Source organism: Phoxinus phoxinus (assembly GCF_949152265.1).
Source record: "Phoxinus phoxinus genome assembly, chromosome: 2".
In the NCBI taxonomy this organism is placed as follows: Eukaryota; Metazoa; Chordata; class Actinopteri; order Cypriniformes; family Leuciscidae; genus Phoxinus; species Phoxinus phoxinus.
In genome coordinates, this window is record NC_136877.1 from 45,401,778 (window position 1) to 45,422,272 (window position 20,495).

Sequence of the window (20,495 nt, forward strand, 5' to 3'; positions counted from 1 at the left end):
GTCCATTGTTGAAGCACCATCATTTGAAAACGGACATATTGTAGTCTAGCCAGCCAGTGACTTAAACACAGCATCACTTAAACAATGATGCATTATTGTGGACACACACAAGCAGTGCAGAGCAAGCAGTCCCGAGCTGAAGCCTTTGTGCATTTGGACAAGTAGCCAAAGGCTGGAAATCCCTGGAATATTTTTACTTCTTTACTTTGCTGACAAAAGCGTGTGTTTAATATTGATCAGATTAAAACAACCAACTAGTTTGCCGACATTTATATATAAACCTCTTCCTAGAAGTTTAAAATACGAGTCAAACATGACTAAAAATAGTTTTGTAACTTTTTTTTGGGTGGCGTTTTCTCGATGCATTGTTTATCATCTGTCATCACTGAATTCAAATAACTCCCAAACTACAGCAGTAAGAAGCTTAAACTAATGTGGAGATATTTTGATTTTGTCTCCTAAATAATACTCAGTTGGAATCTACAACAACATAAAAATCCACTTTTATTGTAATAAAATAGATACTTTGGGCTTAAACAGACTTAAGTCAATGAATTTCAAATCTTACCTGATTTGCCCGAGCCACTCTTTGCTGTCAGTAGAGCTTCTGTACTGTCAGTCTTTATGGAAACGCAGCAGGTATTTCATCACGCACACGCAGTGCTTGTCAGATAACAGTCCCACGAGGGGAGGGGCAGCATTTTAGGGGCTTGCATTGTCTCTTTCTCCCATGTGCTGTGGCATAAACCTGAATCTCCAGTGGCCATCAGCCAGTGTCAGTCAAATGAACGGCTGGTAATCCCATTACCCTACGCCGAGAGTCCATATGAGACAACATATGAGACGCCAAAGTCGGCGGTCCGCAACTGGACGGACATTGAAGCTTTGGCAGAAGTCACTTGTGAATAATGCATCCCATTGATGTGGTTGCCAGTGCCATCTGTCAGATGGTTGTATCTTCTGAGTTTAGATGCAGGCAGACTATATGTCTCAGGCCTTTATTTAATTTCACTTTAGATTACGTTAGTTTGAAGTGGTGTTGGGTTGTTCTAATTTCAGTCTAATAGTATTGCCCTGAAGGCGTTTTTTTTGTCCCGTTGCACCTGTTTGGCGTGTTTGATCCCTTGACACCTGTGATCTGAGACTCACAGCTGTGTTTTTTCAGATGATGTCAGTTTGCATGTTAATTTCTTCATTTCAGGAAATGAGGGTTGATTCTGAATATCCCATGACTTAATTTCTCATGACGTGATTTGCAGTTGCAGACCACACGTTTAAGAAATTCTGTTCCTTCCCAATTTAACTCTTAAAGGGATAGTTCACCCAAAAATTAAAATTAGCCCATGATTTACTCACCCTCATGTCATCCTAGGTGTATATGATATTCTTCTTTCAGACGAATACAATCGGACTTATATTAAAAAAATGTCCTGGCTCTTCCAAGCTTTATAAGGGCAGTGAATGGCCATTTCTGTTCTGAAGTCCATAAAAGTGCCTCTATCCATCATTAAAGTGCTCCACACTGCTAACCGGGGGGTTAATAAAGGCCTTCTGAAGCTAAGCCAATGTGTTTGTGTAAGAAAAATATTCATATTTAAAACTTTATAAAGTAAAATAACTAGCTTCCGGCCGAACAAACATACGGATTTGACTTAGGCCTGAGTTTAAAGCGCAACTTATGCGAGTAATGCGACGCACTGCTGGTATTTACGCTACGCCATGACGCACTGCGCTACTTATGAAGTAGACTGCGTATGTTTGTTTGGCCGGAAGCTAGAATTTTACTTCGTTTGTGTAAGAACAATATTCATATTTAACATGTTACACATTGTTCGCTTCAGAAGGCCTCTATTAACCCCCCAGAGCAGTGTGGAGCACTTTTGTGATGGATAGATGCACTTTTATGATGGATAGAGGCACTTTTGTGATGGATAGATGCACTTTTATGATGGATAGAGGCACTTTTGTGATGGATAGAGGCACTTTTATGGACTTCAAAACAGAAACGGCCATTCACTACCATTATAAAGCTTGGAAGAGCCAGGGCATTTTTTTATATAACTCCGATTGTATTCGTCTGAAAGAACAATGTCAGTCATATACACCTAAATCTAGACTAAATCATTTTTGGGTGAACTAGCCTATCCCTTTAAATTCAATAAGAAGTCAAAAGTTTGTTTTACTTTACACTACTATTCAAAAGTTTGGGGGCATTTAGATTATTTTATTTTGAAAGGAATTAATATTATTCAGAAAGAAAGAATGCATTAATTTGGTCAAAATTCACAGTAAATGCATTTATAATGTTAACAAAGATTCCTGTTCTTTTGAACTTTCTATTCATTAAAGAATCCTGAAAAAAAAAATCTTACATTGTTTGGAACGACACGGGGGTGAATAAATGATGACAGAACTGTCAACTATCCCTTTAAGCATAGGCTAGTTGTTTTTAACATTTCACACCAAATCAGCATATTAGAGTGTTTTCTGAAGAATCATGTGACACTGAAGTCTGGAGTAATGATACTGAAAATTCAGCATTGCATCACAGGAATAAATTACTTTATTAAAAAATCCTTAATATTTCACAATATTTCTGTTTTTTTCTTCACAAAAACACAGTCTTACCAACCCCAAACTTTTGTGTAGTGTAGCATAATGTAGCTACATTCCTGAACTTGTACAGCATTCATCTGATATTTAGAAGAAATGTTTGGCTTCCTAATTTACTATTAATGTGATCATTTGTTTTCTTTACAACTAACGTCATCGGTCCCTTTTACTTTTCAACACCTCCTCTCCATCCATCTACAGACTATTGTTCCACTATCCAATCAAATCCCATTAGATTAAATAAAGTGCTATATTATTTTTTTTTTGGTCATTGAATGTCCAGTTTCACTCAAAAATATGTAAATTTTGCTAGTATAATTGGCTGTGAATGCCTTTTTATGGTGACTAAATGACATTTTCTGTATGATGTTTGCTTTTAGTATGGGGCATCATACATGATTTCCGGAGATGACTGAAACTTTGAAGACACGGTTTGAGTTCCCCAGCTCCCTCATTCAAGCTCAGGTAAAGCACTCAGAAAAGACAGATGATTTAAGGAGTTCGAGGTAAAACAAGGTTCACATTCCACAGTAATTTCATTGAAATGATTATCTGTCCCGCCAAACGTGTCTGGCTTGTAGAAATCCATTCCTGTGAATGTTTAATTTTGATGAAATCTAGTTTGCTGAAGGCATGTGAAGAACCAGATTTGTTGCCTTTTTAATTCTAGGCTGTGAGGACGCTGGTCACTGCAGTGTTGAAAGAGAAAGGCCAAAATGAAAGGATTTGTCAGACTACCACTAAAGTAAGTCGTCACAATCATTCTTGCATACATTAGGGGGCATATCACATCACACTTAGGGCACATTTAAAGGAACACTCCACTTTTTTTTGGAAATAGGCTCATTTTCCAACTCCCCTCGAGTTAAACAGTTGAGTTTTACCGTTTTCGAATCCATTCAGCCGATCTCCGGGTCTGGCGGTAGCACTTTTAGCATAGCTTCGCATAGATCATTGAATCTGATTAGACCGTTAGCATCTCTCTCAAAAAAAATGTCCAAAGAGTTTTGATATTTTTCCTATTTAAAACTTGACTTTTCTGTAGTTACATTGTGTACTGTCTAAGGCCGACAGAAAATTAAAAGTTGCTGTTTTCTAGGCCAATATATAGGATACTCTGATTCAATGATCTATGCTAAGAAGCTATGCTAAAAGTGCTACCACCAGACACAGAGATCGGCTGAATGGATTCGAAAATGGTAAAACTCAACTGTTCAACTCATACAATAAGTGCTGTGTCCAGTCATTCAATAACATGCATTTGTTTGTGTATGTGCTTCTTAAAGGGATAGTTCACCCAAAAATGCAAATTCTCTCATCATTTACTCACCTTCATTTAAACATGTATGAGTTTCTTTCTTCTGTTGAACACAAAACAAGATATTTTAAAGAATGTTGGCAACCAAAACAGTTGACGTAACCATTGACTTATGACCTTCTATGCAAGTCAATGGGGTCCATCAACTGTTTGGTTACCAACATTCTTTAAAATATCTTCTTTTGTGTTCAACGGAAGAAAGAAACATGAGGGTGAGTAAATGAACTATCCCTTTAAGGAAAGTGTTTTCAAACTGGCTGCCAATGAGCAATGACATCATGTCCAATGATCTCTAAACCATTTCATTGCATATGCGTTTAAATTGCACATAAGGCAGTTTTATATCATCTTTTAATCATATAATTATGATTGTACTCCAAATTTAAATAAATAAATAATAAACAATAAATAAAATGAATAAACTAAATAAATAAACCAAATTAAATAAATAAACACTTAAACAGTGGCTATAACTCATTTTCATGAATTTTTTTATTTTTTCAAACCATACATTACCGGCGGTAAATAATGAAGACAATATGTAAGGTAATAGTGTATTTATTGCGAAAAATGCTCCTCCAGTTCTAGTTTTGGGCTATTTGGACATTGAATGTCTTTCCTGAGGCAAATGTAACATTACGTGACATTGTTTACAAGCTCGAAAGATTGACATCTTTCCAGGGTTGAAACTTTTTTTCTTTTTCTTTTTTTGAGATATGATACATTTCAGTTTCTTTAAACATACTTTCTGAATCGTTCATTTTAGGTTGTGCTTTAGTTGTAAAGAGATGAGATGATGGTTTCATGCAGCTTGAACTGAGGCCGCAACAGCGATCTGACATTTATTGTTTGAATTTCATTATAAAATTGACAAAATGTCAGTGCATCACTAATTTATTCATGACATTGAAGCCCAGAAGCTGAATGCTAAATAGCTGTGGTTGACATGTAAAGGTGGGCTGTGATGCGTTGGATCTTGGATATCTGAAATACAAGGACGTTTCTGCTGTTGTTTTTTGCTGATTAATTATTTAAATAAAATCTTATGGAGTATGGAAAAGTTTGGAAAATGATATTGGTCAGTAATTGGTATCGGCCGATTGAAAGCAATTACAGCCGATGATCAGGGCAGATTATTTCCTGTCAATCAAATGTGTCCGACTGCAACTCAAACTGTGTGTGAAGAAAATGTCTCTTGTTTTGAATTTAGGGCTATCTATGTTAACAAGACAATAACACAGTTAAAAAAATAGTGATGTTAAAGCAGGCTCTATTTGACCCTATGAATCACTCGTAGTTCAAGCAGGGTTGCCAGGTCTGTTTCCCCCCCCTACACCGAACATTACTTGTAGCTCGCCTTGAATCCAATAATCACGAAGGGTTTGTTACTTCTGATAAGAAACAACGTCTCATCTTTCAAATGCAATACGTTTTATCACAAAATTCAAGCAATAAATGGCTTTTTGACGCTTGTAAATGTGACGTGACAGATCGTTGTAGCGCCTTACTTTAAACAGCAGCGCGAGTCTGTTCTTCCACTTTTAATATAAGTTATAGCATGGAAAAACACGCATGAACATCAGAAGGTATGTGGAAAGATACAGAACAACTTCCCGAAAATGAATCATGTCTCATGTAATCTCTCAATCAGTGTTTCAACCAGAAAATAAACAGCAGTTGAATTAAATAGTTTGGGCTCTGTTGCTAATTCTAACCTCCAATATTATAGTTATGCTCCAAATGAGAGGGTTCCCTGTAACATTTGTTGGGAGAGATTTTTGTTTCAACTATCGGTATCGGCAGATATCGTTCTGAATAATGGGTTTCGCCAGAGAAATGTATTATTGGTGCATCTCTATTACATGGTAAATATGTCATGAAATATCATATCTGCCTTTTAGTATTTCCGGACAGTTAATGATTCAATTGTACAACACCATTAACATTGTCTCTTATACGGGTGAAACTCGAAAAAAAATTATATCGTGCAAAAGTTCATTTATTTCAGTAATTCAACTTAAAAAGTGAAACTAAGATATTATATAGACTAATTAGTAATTACATGCCAAGTGAGATATTTCAAGCCTTTATTTGTGATAATTTTGATGATTATGGCTTACAGCTTATGAAAACCTTTTCACAATATTGAATTTGGGGTTTTCATAAGCTGTAAGCCATAATCATCAAAATTATCACAAATAAAGGCTTGAAATATCTCACTTGGCATGTAATTAGTCTATATAATATATTAGTTTCACATTTTAAGTTGAATGACTGAAATAAATTAACTTTTGCACGTTATTACATTTTTTTGAGTTTCACCTGTATTTTTGTGCTGGTGTGTAATGGTTTGCATGTTGAGCGTGTGTTGTGTATCACCAGGGGCCAGCGCTGGAGTCTCTGTGGGAGCAGTGCAGCAGTGACAGCACTGTCGTCCGCTCGGCCTGCTGTGACGCTTGGGTGCTTTTCGTGGAACAGGGACATGCAGATCTGCCGTATGTGCTCAACACCACCCTTAACCTCCTGCCCTCGGCACGGTATGCTTCTGTTCACTGCTGGGAGACATGCACACGGCTCCACTAGCTAATTCAGATTATCCTCCCATTTCATCCACAATTTAAAAAAGCTCTGACTCGATGCAGTTTCTTTGGCCCCTTTTTCTGGCATTAAGAAGTGTTCTCGTCAATCTGATCACAAGCGGACGTCGCTAAATACATGTGTAAACGGGTCTAAAACCTTTTGAGCTTGTCCACTTATGACCACTTCCAGAGGTAGTCGAAAACGCATTTGCTTTGGTGGTGTAAACGCTCATGTGGTCGAATGTGTAGGGCTGCATAACGAGTAATCGCAACTAATCGTTTGCAGAATAAAAGTTTTTGTTTACATCATATATGTGTGTGTACTGTGTAAAATAATTATCTATTTATACACACACATGCATGTATACATTTAAAAAATATTTAAATATACTTTATATTATATATAATTATAAATACTTAATATATAAATATATTTTTTTCTTAAAATTATACATTAATGTTTGTGTATTTATAAATACATAATTATTATACACAGTACACACACATATATGATGTACACAAAAACTTTTATTCTGCAAACGATTAGTTGCGATTAATCGTTATCCAGCCCTAGTTCAAACAGCCACAAAAGACCGTCTACTCTCCGCCTACTGACCTAATGCGTAATATTATGGGAAGATTTAAACTTTGTCGGCTGGAGACCCAAGTTTGGTTTGAAGATGACAAACGTACCAAGCACAATGTTCTCACCATTCCTGATTTCTAACACTCACAGCGTTCAGCGTGGTCTTGTAAGCGAAAGCTGCTGCTCTCTGTACAGTATGTTTTTCCGTCGTCTCCGGTCGTGTTCATCTATAAATTGCGTGAGCTTATTTCATCCGTTCGATCAAAAGATCTTAAAAAGCCTGTACATTTACCCGCCTATAGACCCTCCCCTCGAAGAAATCAGGACAGAAGTGTTTGAAAGTGAACAAAATAGACGCATTAAAACACCAGGTGTAAAAGGGAATGTGTCTCCCTCGTCTACTTGTGATCCAACGCATCTTAATACCAGCTGTAAACAGGGCCTTTGACACATTTTTAAGCCCATATTATAGTGTCAAAGGTGGCTCCAGATGCATTTTTAAATGATACACCCTTCCCACCCCGTCAAGCCCTGAGGACATCATCTTATCAGACTCCTCAGGCTCTGGCCTCTCCCTTCTCTCAACTCTGGAATTAGTCTTTGAAAGAGTTTTTATTTATTTAAATAGTGACCAATTACACATCATAGCATCAGATTAAAAGTGATGAGTAATTTCGATGTTAAAATACTCCCTCCTCTCCCAGTTCAGTAAGCAAAGACAACTATATGTTGTATTATGTATTTATATTTCCCAGAAGAGTTTTGACTGTTGCTTTGTACAGTACATTGTATAGGTTAGAGAACTGTATTTATAACTATAATTTAAAACAAAACTAGCAAATGCGGAAACGGTAATCTTTTATTATTTTCAAAGGAACAGCACAGGCATAAAAAATAATAGTTATCATGCTGCGAAGTTAGCATATTTTTGGTTTTACTGTTTTTAAAGTGTTGAAAATTCTGCTAATTTGGCTATCATTAACATGGTGTTTCCAACATCACACTGACAACTATGTACTTAAAGTCCTAAAAGTGCTTAATGTCTGGTGTTTGTGTTGATCACATGGAGGTTGACTAATTGTTGACTCCATTGGTTTTGTAGATGATGCAAATTACCACAGAAGAGGATTAAAAAAACACACACATTGTATTATGGTTCTTTTATACTCACCAAGGCTGCATTTATTTTATATATTTTTTTAAAATATATATTAATGTAATTATTTTAAATATTAAAGGGATAGTTCACCCAAAAATAAATATTTGCTGTTAATTTACTTACCCTCAGGCCATCCAAAATATAGGTGACCTTTTCCCCCCCATGAGAACAGTAAAGAAGATTTTTAGGTGAAACCTCAGTGATTGATAGTGTAGAAGTCAATGGCTACCATCACTTTGAGAGTCAAACAAAAACATATGCAGACAAAACTAAATGAATACCTGTGGCTCCTGACGATTCATTGAGGTCCTAAGAAGCCAAATGATTTGTCTATACAAAGAAACTGAACATTATTTACAACATTTTGACCTCTAATCCTCTAGCCCTGAGCTCGTTCTGCAATGTCTAAAGCTGTTTAAAACTACCGGTCATCACAATTGCTGGTGATTTCGATGAAACACGAAAACATATCGCTTCCAGTTTATATATGTGGCAAGCTAAAGTCTTCGTGCTAAAATCTGGGGCTCAGAAATGAAGAAAAGCTGGGATTTTCAGTCAGGCAGGGGTGTACTGGGCCACTTTCGGCAGCTTCCTCATCGATTTCTTTGAGTTGTGGCATTGCAGTCTTCATTTCATGACAAGAGAGGCTCTCTACTTCTGTTGTCATCTCATGACACAAGAACACCACCACAGGTGCTGTCTACCTAAGGCTTGATAATGTGTCGCTGCTTCCTCAATCTCTCTCAGTTCTTAGTAGTTCTCTTAATAGTTCTCAGTATTCTGGTTCAAACTAGTATGTCTGTGCAAAAAAAAATCCACGTCGTCTAGTATTACCGCCCATGCCTATTGATTCCCGACCCGCACCGCAAATGACAATCTAAATATTAATCCTCCCGTTATATCAAATATTAGCGGTTCACCCGTTCGTGATATGCAATGTTGAGAAAACACTTCTTAAAAGGGAAATTATTTCTGTAAATCCAGTAATCAAATGTTATATTTCATATTTGCTACCCGCAAGTCTGTTTCAGGTAGTATTTATATTTTAGGACGAGGTTATATTCTCTGCAAAGTTTAAACGCTTAAATCTAACTTTTTGGAGTGCATTAGCGCATAAATGGCCGCAAAACTCCAAAATGGTTTTATTTGATCACCTCTATAAACCTCTACAGTTGTTTTGTCATAAGCTATGTGCAATTCACCATATAGAAAATAGTAAATGTGTGAACAAGTGACCGCCACAGCATCTATTTATACTGTAGGGGGCGGGACGCTTGCAGAGTGATCCATATTGGCAAAAGCGAGAAACTGAGTTTTGAAAGCTTATATCTTTAAAGTGCGTCATTGTTTTGTAGCACACTAGCTTATAGATAACAGTAAATCTAACATACTCATACTAAAAGCCAAAAAACTTCACTTTTGATTTCATGGGCACTTTAAATCATGCTAAAATCAACTCTAAGCCTGAAGCACAAACAAACAGATGCGTTTATTGCTGCTATAATGTGGTTAGTGTATTGCGTTTTTAGAGGATTACCTCAGTTATCTGCCCACATGCTTCCTTTTCCCTTTGAGTTGGACTCTTGGATGCAGATCAGCAGCAGACTGAGGGTGCACATCTGCATATTCAGAAAAACATGCAGCCTGCTCCATCAGTCAGCTCATGTGTCTCCAACACACACACGCGCACGGCTGCTGCTGTCATCACCATCGCATGGAGCAGCTACCCACACAATGTACCCTTTCATCATACAGCCCTGAATTTTAAAGGAATAGTTCCCCCAAAAATAAACATTCTGTCATTATTTACCCACCCCCATGTCATTCCAGACCTCTATCCTGTTTTTTTCAGTGATAAATCGCTATGCCTTACTACCAGAGACTGTCAAGCTCCAGAAAGGACAAAAACACCATAAAGCAGCATAAAAATAGTCAACATGAATACACTGTGATTGCAAGTCTTCTGAAGCCACGTCTATACGTCTTATGGACTACTTTTGTGCTGCTTTTTTTTTTTTTGGTGCTTTTTGAAGTTTGCCAGCCATTAATCATTATGAACTGCTGCTGTTGTGTAAAGATTAAAATATCCTCTTTTGTGTCCCACGGAAAAAAAATAACTACATGAAGGTGAGTAAATAATGACAGAATTAAAATTTTTGGGTAAACTTTTTCTTTAAAGTCAAGCACATGAAAAATGCGAGAATATTTAGGTTTTATTTATTTACTTATGTACTTTATATCTTATACTATTGATTGCTTACTTTATTTACTTGTTGATTGATTCTTTATTTGGGTATGGTGACATTCTTTGTGCTGTCAAAGCCGTGTTTATGGTGTATGGAATTGGGTATCAATACAACAAAAGGGACCAATTAAGGGCTTCTTGTGTCAATAACCTCAGCATTTTTCTGAATTATTTTTTTACTGATTTAGGAGAGTATACAAAAGACATGCTAAGACTTGCATTGCCTGTGTGAGTACTGGCAGCTTTGACAACAACATTTTGTAGACTTTATTTGGAGCTTATGAAGCACTATTGTAATAAGTAGCATATTTATTTTCAGCAAGATCTAAGCTTGCATGCACATTGTCCCATAAAATCCATCAATAAGCAGATATTTGGTACATATGCTGCTGAAAACTGGAGCATGTTACGGCTTTTCTATGCGCAGTGCGTACCAGGCTCACGAAAGAGCCTAGATGAAAGCCGGTAAGATGAATTTCCTTTCACTGTGGAGTTATGTTTTCCCCTTCTGGTAAAATATACAGTAATCAAACCCATAGGAGCTGAGAAACGTACAGTCAGACTTGAGAGAGTCGAGAGGGAGGGATGAAAGAAAACACGGCACATGTTGTCACGCAGCAGAGGTGATTTATAATGTATGAGAAACACTCCCCCTGTATCCTTAAGGAACGGGAGCTTTGTATCTTGCATCCCAATATGTCATTAGCTACATTCGGAATAGCATCCTACCATAGTGTGACTGTGTATACTGTGCAAAGTATGAATTAAAGACCCGAATGACCTCTTACATTTGTTACAATGTGCAACATACAACCAGAACACATTGTATGCCACAAAGTAATGCTCTCGACTTGACCTTCTGTTTCCAGTCTGATAAGAAAACTGGAAGTAATATCAAAAAGTATTTGATATTTGTTCAGGATCTAAGATTTTTATGCAATATTGGGTTAAAATGCAAACTGTGATCACATGCCCTCAAGCTAAAACAATGTTGCATACCACTGTTTGGATCATATAATGTCAAATGATATGTGCTTCTCTGATGGATTATGGGTCCGTGGTTTTTCTTGGGTAGGATCTGCTGATGCTAACTTGTTTCTTGCCTGGGCAGGAATGTTCAAGGGCTGATCAAAGTGGTCGGGAGGCTGCTGCAGATCCAGGCAAGTCAGCGGGATAGCGGAGCAAGCTTCACCTGTCCATATTCAATTAGGTGAGTGCCCTTTCCAAGAGCAACAGCTGCTGCCACTTGCTCTAAACCCAGAAAAGTCATCATTTAGTTTTGTTGATGTTTTCAAAACACTCTCTTGCCAAGAAGATTTTAAATATGCTAAATTATGTAACGGGAATGGGCAACAGAATTTAAAGGTGCAGTAAGCGATTTCTGAGAAACACTGTTGATTTTTTAAAATCAGACCCAAACAAACACACCCCTCCCTTCATTGCTCCTCCCCCAATGACAATGACATTAAAAGCTGTCCTTTTACTTTAGCTCACATTACAGCAGCAGCATATCTTGATTCTGTGAAACAGCAAAACCAATGTTACTCGCGTATGAACGCGTACAACACAACCTCTGTGTCTGTTTTCAGGCCTTCCCGTTCAGGTCTCCACAGCGCTGGAAAGCTTTTCTAATATTAACGTGGCTCTTGCCTGATCATAACCCCTCTTTTCCTAATGATATTCCCCTGAGATATACCTTTTCTCTTTTGTAATGTCTCTCAGCCATCTCTCTTTCTACAAATTTCCTTCTTGCTCTCTCTCCTCCCCCATCATTAGTGGACACGCCCCCTACTGCCGATTGGCTCACTCTCTCATCCCCCATCATGAGTGGACACACCCCCTACTGCTGATTGGCTCACTCTCTCTCCTTTCCATCATGAGTGTACACGCCCCCTACTGCTTATTGGCTCACTGTCTCGTCCCCCATCATTAGTGGACACGCCCCCTACTGCTAATTGGCTCACTCTCTCTCCTCCCCCATCATGAGTGGACACGCCCCCTACTGCTGATTGGTTCACTCTCTCGTCCCCCATCATTAGTGGACACGCCCCCTACTGCTGATTGGTTCACTCTCTCGTCCCCCATCATTAGTGGACACGCCCCCTACTGCTGATTGGCTACAAGTGTGTTGTGTTGCTCGTTCAGATCCACTTTCATCTGTGTTTCTCAGTAATCGCTCCATGCACCTTTAATGTTACGCTACTTCTTTAAATAAATATAAAGACCTCTTGAGTTGAACTACTGTTCAAAATTTTGGGTAAGATCTTCAGTGTCACGTGATCCTACCTAATGCTCTGGTAAGATGATGTAAAATTAGAACAGCCTTCTGTCTGTTTTCTCTCGCTTTCATCACTTTCGCTTTTAACCTCATGCACGTACTCATTTGCTAAACTGAACAGCCATTTAGATCGATCTCTCTCACAGATACCCCGACACATATTAAAAATGCTGAATCATGCAGAATTTTTTGTTTGTTTGGTTATTTATGTGAATTAAGCCTGGACTACATGACCCCTTATGATAAGTTACTTTATAATGAATCAAATGACCGTGTATGTAATTTTTCTCCTCCTGTGTCGAGTTTCTCCCTGGTGAGAAGATGAATGGGTCGATGGCTCTGTGCTGGCCTGGGATTGGTGCTTGGCCTTTAGCACGGGTTGGCACAGAGGGAGGGCTCGAGGATTAATGAAAGATGCCCACTGGTGCTCATTGTGTCCGTCTGCTCGATGGATCCTCTGCAATCTGCTCTGGGGTCACAAAGCCACTTACTGTAGATATCCAACAGAAGCAGACAGGGTTAGGGTGGGGTGTAGACGAATAAATCAACTCTTTCCACAGAAAAAAAGACAGATTAAAAACTCAAACTCTATATCTTTTTAATTTGTCTGTGTTTCTTAACTGCAGTGCATACTAAACAAAACTATGCTGCTTTGGAATATACTTCTCTTAGGCTCACCGAGGCGGTGTTTATTTGATCATAAGTACAAAAAAAAAGAACATTAAAAAACATTTATTTTTCATCACCATTACTCCAGTCTTCAGTGTCGCATGATCCTTCAGAAATTATCATAATATTATATTATAATATCATAATATTGCTACTCAATAAATATTTACATTTTTTAAGTATTATCAATGTTGGAAACAGTTGTGCTGAGTGATTTTTGTTAAAACTGTTTCTTTAATTATTATAATAATTTTTTTTACTAAAACAATGTAATCTGCTTATGCAGTAAATGCTGACAGATTCAGTGAATAACTTGTTGGACTGATTCAAACTAATTCAAAACTTTTTTTAAACTTAAAAATAACATCCATTTGTTTTTAAATCAATACACTGACTGGTCAAATGTATGTTGTTTTATAAAAATTAAAAAAACATCCAGCAAAAGCACAATAGGAAGATATCTATTTTTTTATATTTTTTTTATATTATTTTAATCCAGCTCTTTCCATTCAGAGTGCAAATCACAACCCAAATAAAATAAAATGCATTTCATTCCCTATGAGTGCTGTATATTCAGTCTTTTTCTGTAGGCTCAAACCTCTAAATTCTCCTGGTCCGCTACAGTTTTAAGACGTCTCTCCTGGTTAAGCAGTCTCGCCCTAAACTTTCATTTCAAATGAGTGCGATGGAGGTCAATGTGTCAGCCAGCCTTTGTCTGGCAGTTAATGTTGTGGCTGTCTGCTAAAAACCGCCCCTGATGGATGAACCCTGATAATGTGATGCCGCACCAGTTGGCCGGGGAACAACAAGAGATAGATGAGCAAATGTTTGAACTGTAGGCTGTCTGTGGAGAGCTTTGGTGCAGCCCTAACATCTGTCTGGAGGTGACCCAGACCATAAATTCAAGTGCTGAGAGACTGTTTACCATGTGGAGGATTTCAAGGTAACTTAATAAAATATGTTCCTGCCTGACCCTGTGCCAAAGGCACACACAAACAACATGATCAGGAAATTGGATGAGTTCATTAATCTTAGGATAAAAGAGCATGCGTGTTTGTTAATATAAGGGCCTTTATTTGTGTGTTAGCATTAAGGGACATTAATCACATTCACCAGCATAGCATAGACATCCAAGCAACGACTTGGTGTCCGATGCGTTAAAGATAGAGGATGATTTGAAGCTATTTTGTTTGTATTGCCTTATTAAAATACTGATGTTTAAATACTATATGTTAAATATATATATTTAAATATGTGTTTGATCTTAGGAGCTTCCCTCACCCCTACATCACAGTGCTGGAAAACCGTCCCGACTGCTGGCCCGCTCTGCTCCAGGAAATTGATGACTTCCTCCAGCTGGCTACAGACAAGTATGAAATCCGTTAACAATGACAGATCTGGGGGATTTCATAGAACATTTTTATAACATCTTAAAGAGGTCAAGGCATGAGAAATACAATTTTGACATTTAGAGGTCTTTGTACCATTTAAACATCCTGCAAGTTTCAGAGCATAAAATGTCCTCCTCATTGTAAACAAGCATTTATTTAATCAAGCTCCAAAAATGGTTTGTTTTGATATTGCGGGGTCTGTGACGTCACATGGGCAAATACATTTGCATACGACTGCCTCCTGAGCCAGACATCGACGAATAGTTATACATCATTGCACCTTAAGCCCCGCCCACTGGCTTTAAGTCACTTAAAGGAACACTTCAGGATTTAGCATTAAGCTTTGTATCAGTAGAAAACCTGTAGTATTTTCAAATGACCGTGCTTCCCTCCCTCATGTCCCCCTGAGATGAGAGATTTATGTATTTTTATCTGTAAACAATCCTCAGATGATGCAAAAATCTTCATTATGCGTCATCAGAGGCTTTTTTTGGCCAGAGGCTAAAAACTACAGCCAGTAGAAGGCGCTAGATCCGCATGTTTTCAACCCGCCCATAGAGGGACGGATCTCACTCACAGAATGTACAAATAGTGTCAGCCATCTTTTATTTGGAAGCTAAGCTAACAGGCTCTTGTTCTGTGGAGAAAGCTGAGTAGTAGGGGTTACCATCCTCTTTTTCCCGGACATGTCCGGCCGTCTAGATCGTCCAAAATATCCGGGATTCGGCTTTTGCTTTCTGCAGTCGCCATTCATTGTTTACACGCACATCTTTTGTTTCAATCTAACTGAACTCATTCCGATTGGTGAATCTGAATGTAGTGTTTACATGAACGCTAAACAAGTGATGGGTTGATGTGCGTTTTAACATTGCTAAGAAAATTCCTGCTCCTCCGTGAGAGATACGAGACCGGTGTGTCTCACAGGTGCCGCTCATCAGTAATCACGCCACCGGCCTCGCGTCGTTCTCCCGCGGCCGTCAGTCACGTCCTGCTCGCCACAGTAAACATGATGAATGGCGACTGTAGAACGCAAAAGCCGAATCCCGGACATTTTGGGCGGTCTCGAAATCCCGGGCAGACTCGTCACAGAGACTCACTAGTAGCCTAGCCTTGTTGTTTAACTGTGCTCTGTTGCATTCTGGGAGTTGTTGTCTTTCATCCACATGAGCCATAAATATATTTTCTGGCTTTTCTCAGTCTAGAAGGCTCCAAATTAAAAAATAATTTCACATTTCTACTACATAAATGACCCATTTTAAATAAACATTCATCTTTACAGAAGTGAAGTATCCCTTTAACGGTTGACCTTCAGGTGTGAACGACCAGTGATAAAACAGGGGGGTTTCATGAAACTTTAAAAGCGGATAATTTCAGACAGAGGGTCAGAATTATATATTTTTGTCTTTTTTTTATGCAAAATACTTTAACATTATAGGTGAACCTTAAGGAGCATATTAAAATAATAATAAGAATCCATGCCGTGACCCCTTTAAAGGGATAGTTCACCCAAAAATTTAAATTCTGTCATTAATTACTCACCCTCATGTCGTTCCAGACAAGTAAGACTTTGGTTTATCTTCTGAACAAAAGAAGATATTTTGGATGAAATCTGAGAGCTTCTGTCCCTCCATTAACAGCCACACAACTACCACTTTGACGCTTCAAAAAGTTCATAAAGAGATTGTAAAACCAATCCATATGAATTAAGTTGTTTAGTCCAGATTTTTTAAAGAGACTTGTTCATGTTAAACCCTTACAAGTGTACTTATGGTGTGTTTTTCTTCAGAGATGAGCCAGTATATGTGGAAATGCTGGTACCGTTCCTTCGTTACCTGTACTGCGAGCCCCAGAGGTTGGCAGAAAACGCTCTGCTCAGACACAGCCTCCTCAGGGTCCTGCTCCAGCCACGAGGGGCTCGTGAGCCTGACAGCCTGCAGGAGAAGGGGGCGTCCGGCACTAGGGTGGTCCGTGAGCTGATTCGCAGCCTCTTTGACCTGCTTCCGTACATGCTGGTAAGCTGGAGGATGATTTCTGATGTGCTGAGCTGAAGTAGCTCCACGGCACTATGTGGCTTAGACCCATGAAATGTTTCGACAGAAGGTTTACATTACCCATCGTTGTGAATTTCCCATGGTGCCTATCTCTAATTTATGGCTTAACAAAAAGCCTTAAAGATGTATTAAGCGATTTCTGAGAAATGCGGTTGTAAATTTATATGAATATTTGCTAGATGTCTGTACTGTGTGAGTGCTGAAAAAATATATTGTGTTTGTACATGGTCTTGGATGTGTAAATAGGAGAAAAAAACAAAGTTGATTGGATTAATCCACGCAGCACCGAAACTCTCTTGTAGCCAATCAGCAGTAGGGGGCGTGTCCACTCATGATGGGGGAGGAGAAGAGAGTGAGCCAATCAGCAGTAGGGGGCGTGTCCACTCATGATGGGGGAGGAGAAGAGAGTGAGCCAATCAGCAGTAGGGGGCGTGTCCACTCATCATGGGGGAGGAGAGAGAGTGAGCCAATCAGCAGTAGGGTGCGTGTCAACTCATGATGGGGGAGAAGGGAGAGTGAGCCAAGCAGCAGTAGGGGGCGTGTCCACTCATTATGGGGGAGAAGAGAGTGAGCCAAGCAGCAGTAGGGGGCGTGTCCACTCATGATGGGGGAGGAAAGAGAGTGAGCAAGAGGGAGATTTAAAGAAATACTGTAGAAAGAGAGATGGCTGAGAGACATTATCAGAGAGGAAAAGGTCAGATGAATATAATTGGAAGAAGAAGGGTTACGATCAGGCTAGAGCTTTAGGTCACACGCAAATATTAGAAAAGCTTTCCAGCGCTGGAGAGATGTTAGAGAGTGGGAAGGCCTGAAAACGGATGCAGAGGTTGCGTTGTTTCTACTCATACACAAGTAACATTGTTTTTTTGCTGTTGTAGACCTTTGTTGTTGTTGAATCACAGCTGATTCATCCATACTTGCACAAGCTGTCTGATGCGCCAGCTGTTTGTCGTTGCATTGTGTGTTCGTTATTTTGGGGCCGGGGCAATGTGTTTGTTTGGGTGTTGGTTGCAAATTCAACAGTGTTTCTCAGAAATCACTTACTGCACCTTTAAGGGTGCCTACTGTTCAAATCTAAAAAAAAATTGTATTTGAAAGAAATTGATACTTTTATTCAGCAAGGATGCATTAAACGGATCAAAGGTGAGATTCATCAAAGAATCCTAAAAAAGTTCCCACAAAAATATTAAGCATCATCTTCAGCTGTAATAATAATAATGAAATAATAATATTAGAATTATTTCTAAAGGATCATGTGACACTGAAGACTGGAATAATGGCTACCATCACAGGAATAAATTACATTTTAAATATATTGAAATAGAAGACAGTTTTACAGTTTTCACAATATTAATGTTTTACTATACTTTTGATTAAAAAATGCAGCCTTGGTGATAAAAAAATCTCCAAACCTTTGAACAGTAGTGTACGTTCGTTGTATTGAACATGGGGTGAACATTCATATTATTTTAATATTTAATATAATTAATAATGGGTGAACTATCCCTTTAAACATTTTCACACTTAGTTTACACATTATTCCAGTTATATCATATCTTATATCAGTGTCTTCATCCTGTGGCCCATCAGGTGGACAGTGTAACAGCAGTGGTGGAGTTCAGCTCGTTCGCTGAATCTCTGGCGGCGGCTCTGCTCACTGATCCAGGTTTCTGGAGGAAGGAACTGACCCAGCTGGCTCTTCAGCTCCTGTGTGCCTGTCAGCTCAGTGTTCATCTGAGGGGAGAACTGATGTCTCTCCTTCACACACTCCACCAGATAATACCTGCACATGCAGTGGTGAATACACACATTATATTTTCTGTCTTATTTAATATTGGAGGTGTAGTGTTGTACAAACTGGACTACTATTATGGAAGTATGAGAAACTGTAATCTCTCTTAAAATCAATGCTGTCTTATTGTATTAATTTACAGATGCAGTTTCAAAAATGAAATTCAAAAAATTTTAAAAGAGAAAAGAGCAACATTATTAACATTTTTTTTTGTTGCAACAGTTGCACTCTCAGTGTGATCTCAACAAATCTTCTCCTTTCATCTTTATAATGGTTTTGTTTGCACAGCGTTTTCTAGCTCGAAGCGATTTGCATTCAGCTTTCCCTCAGAGGCTCCATCTGTGTCAAACCGTTTGTCTGATTGTGCCCTATCTAACTGTAGGAGCTCCCGCCTGAGCAAGTGATCATGGGAATCTCCCTGCTACTGCTAAGCGCCTCCACCTCTCAGCAAACTGCCCTCCTAGAGCTCGGTAAAGATCCTCTCAACATCTGAACGCATCATATAGACATGGCTAGCTTCACTTCCACAGAACATGCTAGTCACAGGCAGTTTTGCACAGATTGAAAGGGTTGATTTGTTACTTTGTCTTACTGAGTTGTCATGCTGATTCCAACATATACAAACAAACCAATAAGAAGCTGTAGGCTTACTAAAAAGCTGTTATTTCAGAATAAATTCCATCAAAAAGTGGGAATGCACTTCTACAAACAGTGATACAAACTGGAACGGTGGTGTTGGTTTTACCGTATCAATTTGAGTGCGAGTCCTCATCCTTTTGAAGTGCATTGCTATTGCGTTGCAGAAAACACCATTTCTCAACATGTCAAAAATTCCCACAGAAAATTTAATTGAAAGAGACACCTAATTGTAGCAATGTTAAAGTCTCAGAGATGAAGGAGGTGTGAACCGGGCAAACGTTTAACATTAAAGCTACACTGTGTAATTTTTTAAGTTGATTCTTAGCAAAAACACTTTGTGCTCATTAATGTATAATTACTTCTACCAAATAATCAAGTATTCTCATAAGCGTAGAATCTGCCATTTATAATACATACGGGTGAGCTGCTCGAATGTTGCGCCTCCATCTTGAAAATACATTAGCCAAAGAGGGACATACCAGGAAATTCAAGCTTCTTTTACACTCAGTGGCACCGTGACGAATGCGAGGGGGAGATTACTCGTGACTGCCGGCAGATTTTAAATAATACGGCCACCGTAGGAGTTAAAACGCCCTCGGAATGGGAGGGGCTAGAAAGTAATATTCAGTTGGTTGTCATATACAATTTCACCACTAGATGGGAGTAATTCCTACACAGTGTAGCTTTAAACTTTAATCCAAAAATTAACCAACAACAAAACAAAAGTAAAGCGGCACCCTTTCGCGGATGACTGCCTCACAAACATTAAAAAACACAATATAACGTCCAGGCCTGGTCCTCTCTCATATTGTATTGTAAAAAGCGCTATATAAATAAAGGTGACTTGACTTGACTCATCTTGCACTGTTGACACTTCTCCTTTTATCCTTCCGGAGCTCCTCCGCTCATTAACACTTGCACCTCAGGCCTCGCTCCATTCCCACGGCTCTCGGCCCCACCCCCTGCGTGTAACACTGATATCTGTCTTACAGAACATTATAGAGCTTTGGGAATGGGCTCTTTTGACTTGGGCCTGTTAGCAAGACCCGAGCAATGCCTAAGCAACCACCTAGAACACCATAGCAACCACCTAGAACACCATAGCAACCACTTAGAACACCATAGCAACCTCTTGCCAGCCATCTACATCACCTTAGCTTGATGGCGGCAAGTTT

General features: G+C 38.8%; 2 protein-coding genes across 2 annotated transcripts in view; one reads left to right on the top strand and one right to left on the bottom strand.

The window, feature by feature from the left end:
- The window catches only part of mllt3 (MLLT3 super elongation complex subunit), a 57,803-nt gene extending 57,149 nt beyond the window's left edge, over positions 1-654 (bottom strand). The window contains exon 1 of the mRNA XM_079600063.1: positions 569-654. The gene's annotated coding sequence lies outside the window, so the exon portion shown is untranslated. The remainder of the gene's footprint in view (positions 1-568) is intronic.
- Positions 1-20,495, top strand: part of focad (focadhesin) — a 61,296-nt gene that overhangs the window by 491 nt on the left and 40,310 nt on the right. Inside the window, exons 2-9 of the mRNA XM_079600049.1 lie at positions 2,994-3,078; positions 3,284-3,358; positions 6,314-6,468; positions 11,612-11,710; positions 14,716-14,817; positions 16,625-16,850; positions 18,480-18,686; positions 19,064-19,151. Of these exons, the coding sequence (XP_079456175.1) occupies positions 3,022-3,078; positions 3,284-3,358; positions 6,314-6,468; positions 11,612-11,710; positions 14,716-14,817; positions 16,625-16,850; positions 18,480-18,686; positions 19,064-19,151 (1,009 nt within the window). The 5' untranslated portion in view covers positions 2,994-3,021. The remainder of the gene's footprint in view (positions 1-2,993; positions 3,079-3,283; positions 3,359-6,313; positions 6,469-11,611; positions 11,711-14,715; positions 14,818-16,624; positions 16,851-18,479; positions 18,687-19,063; positions 19,152-20,495) is intronic.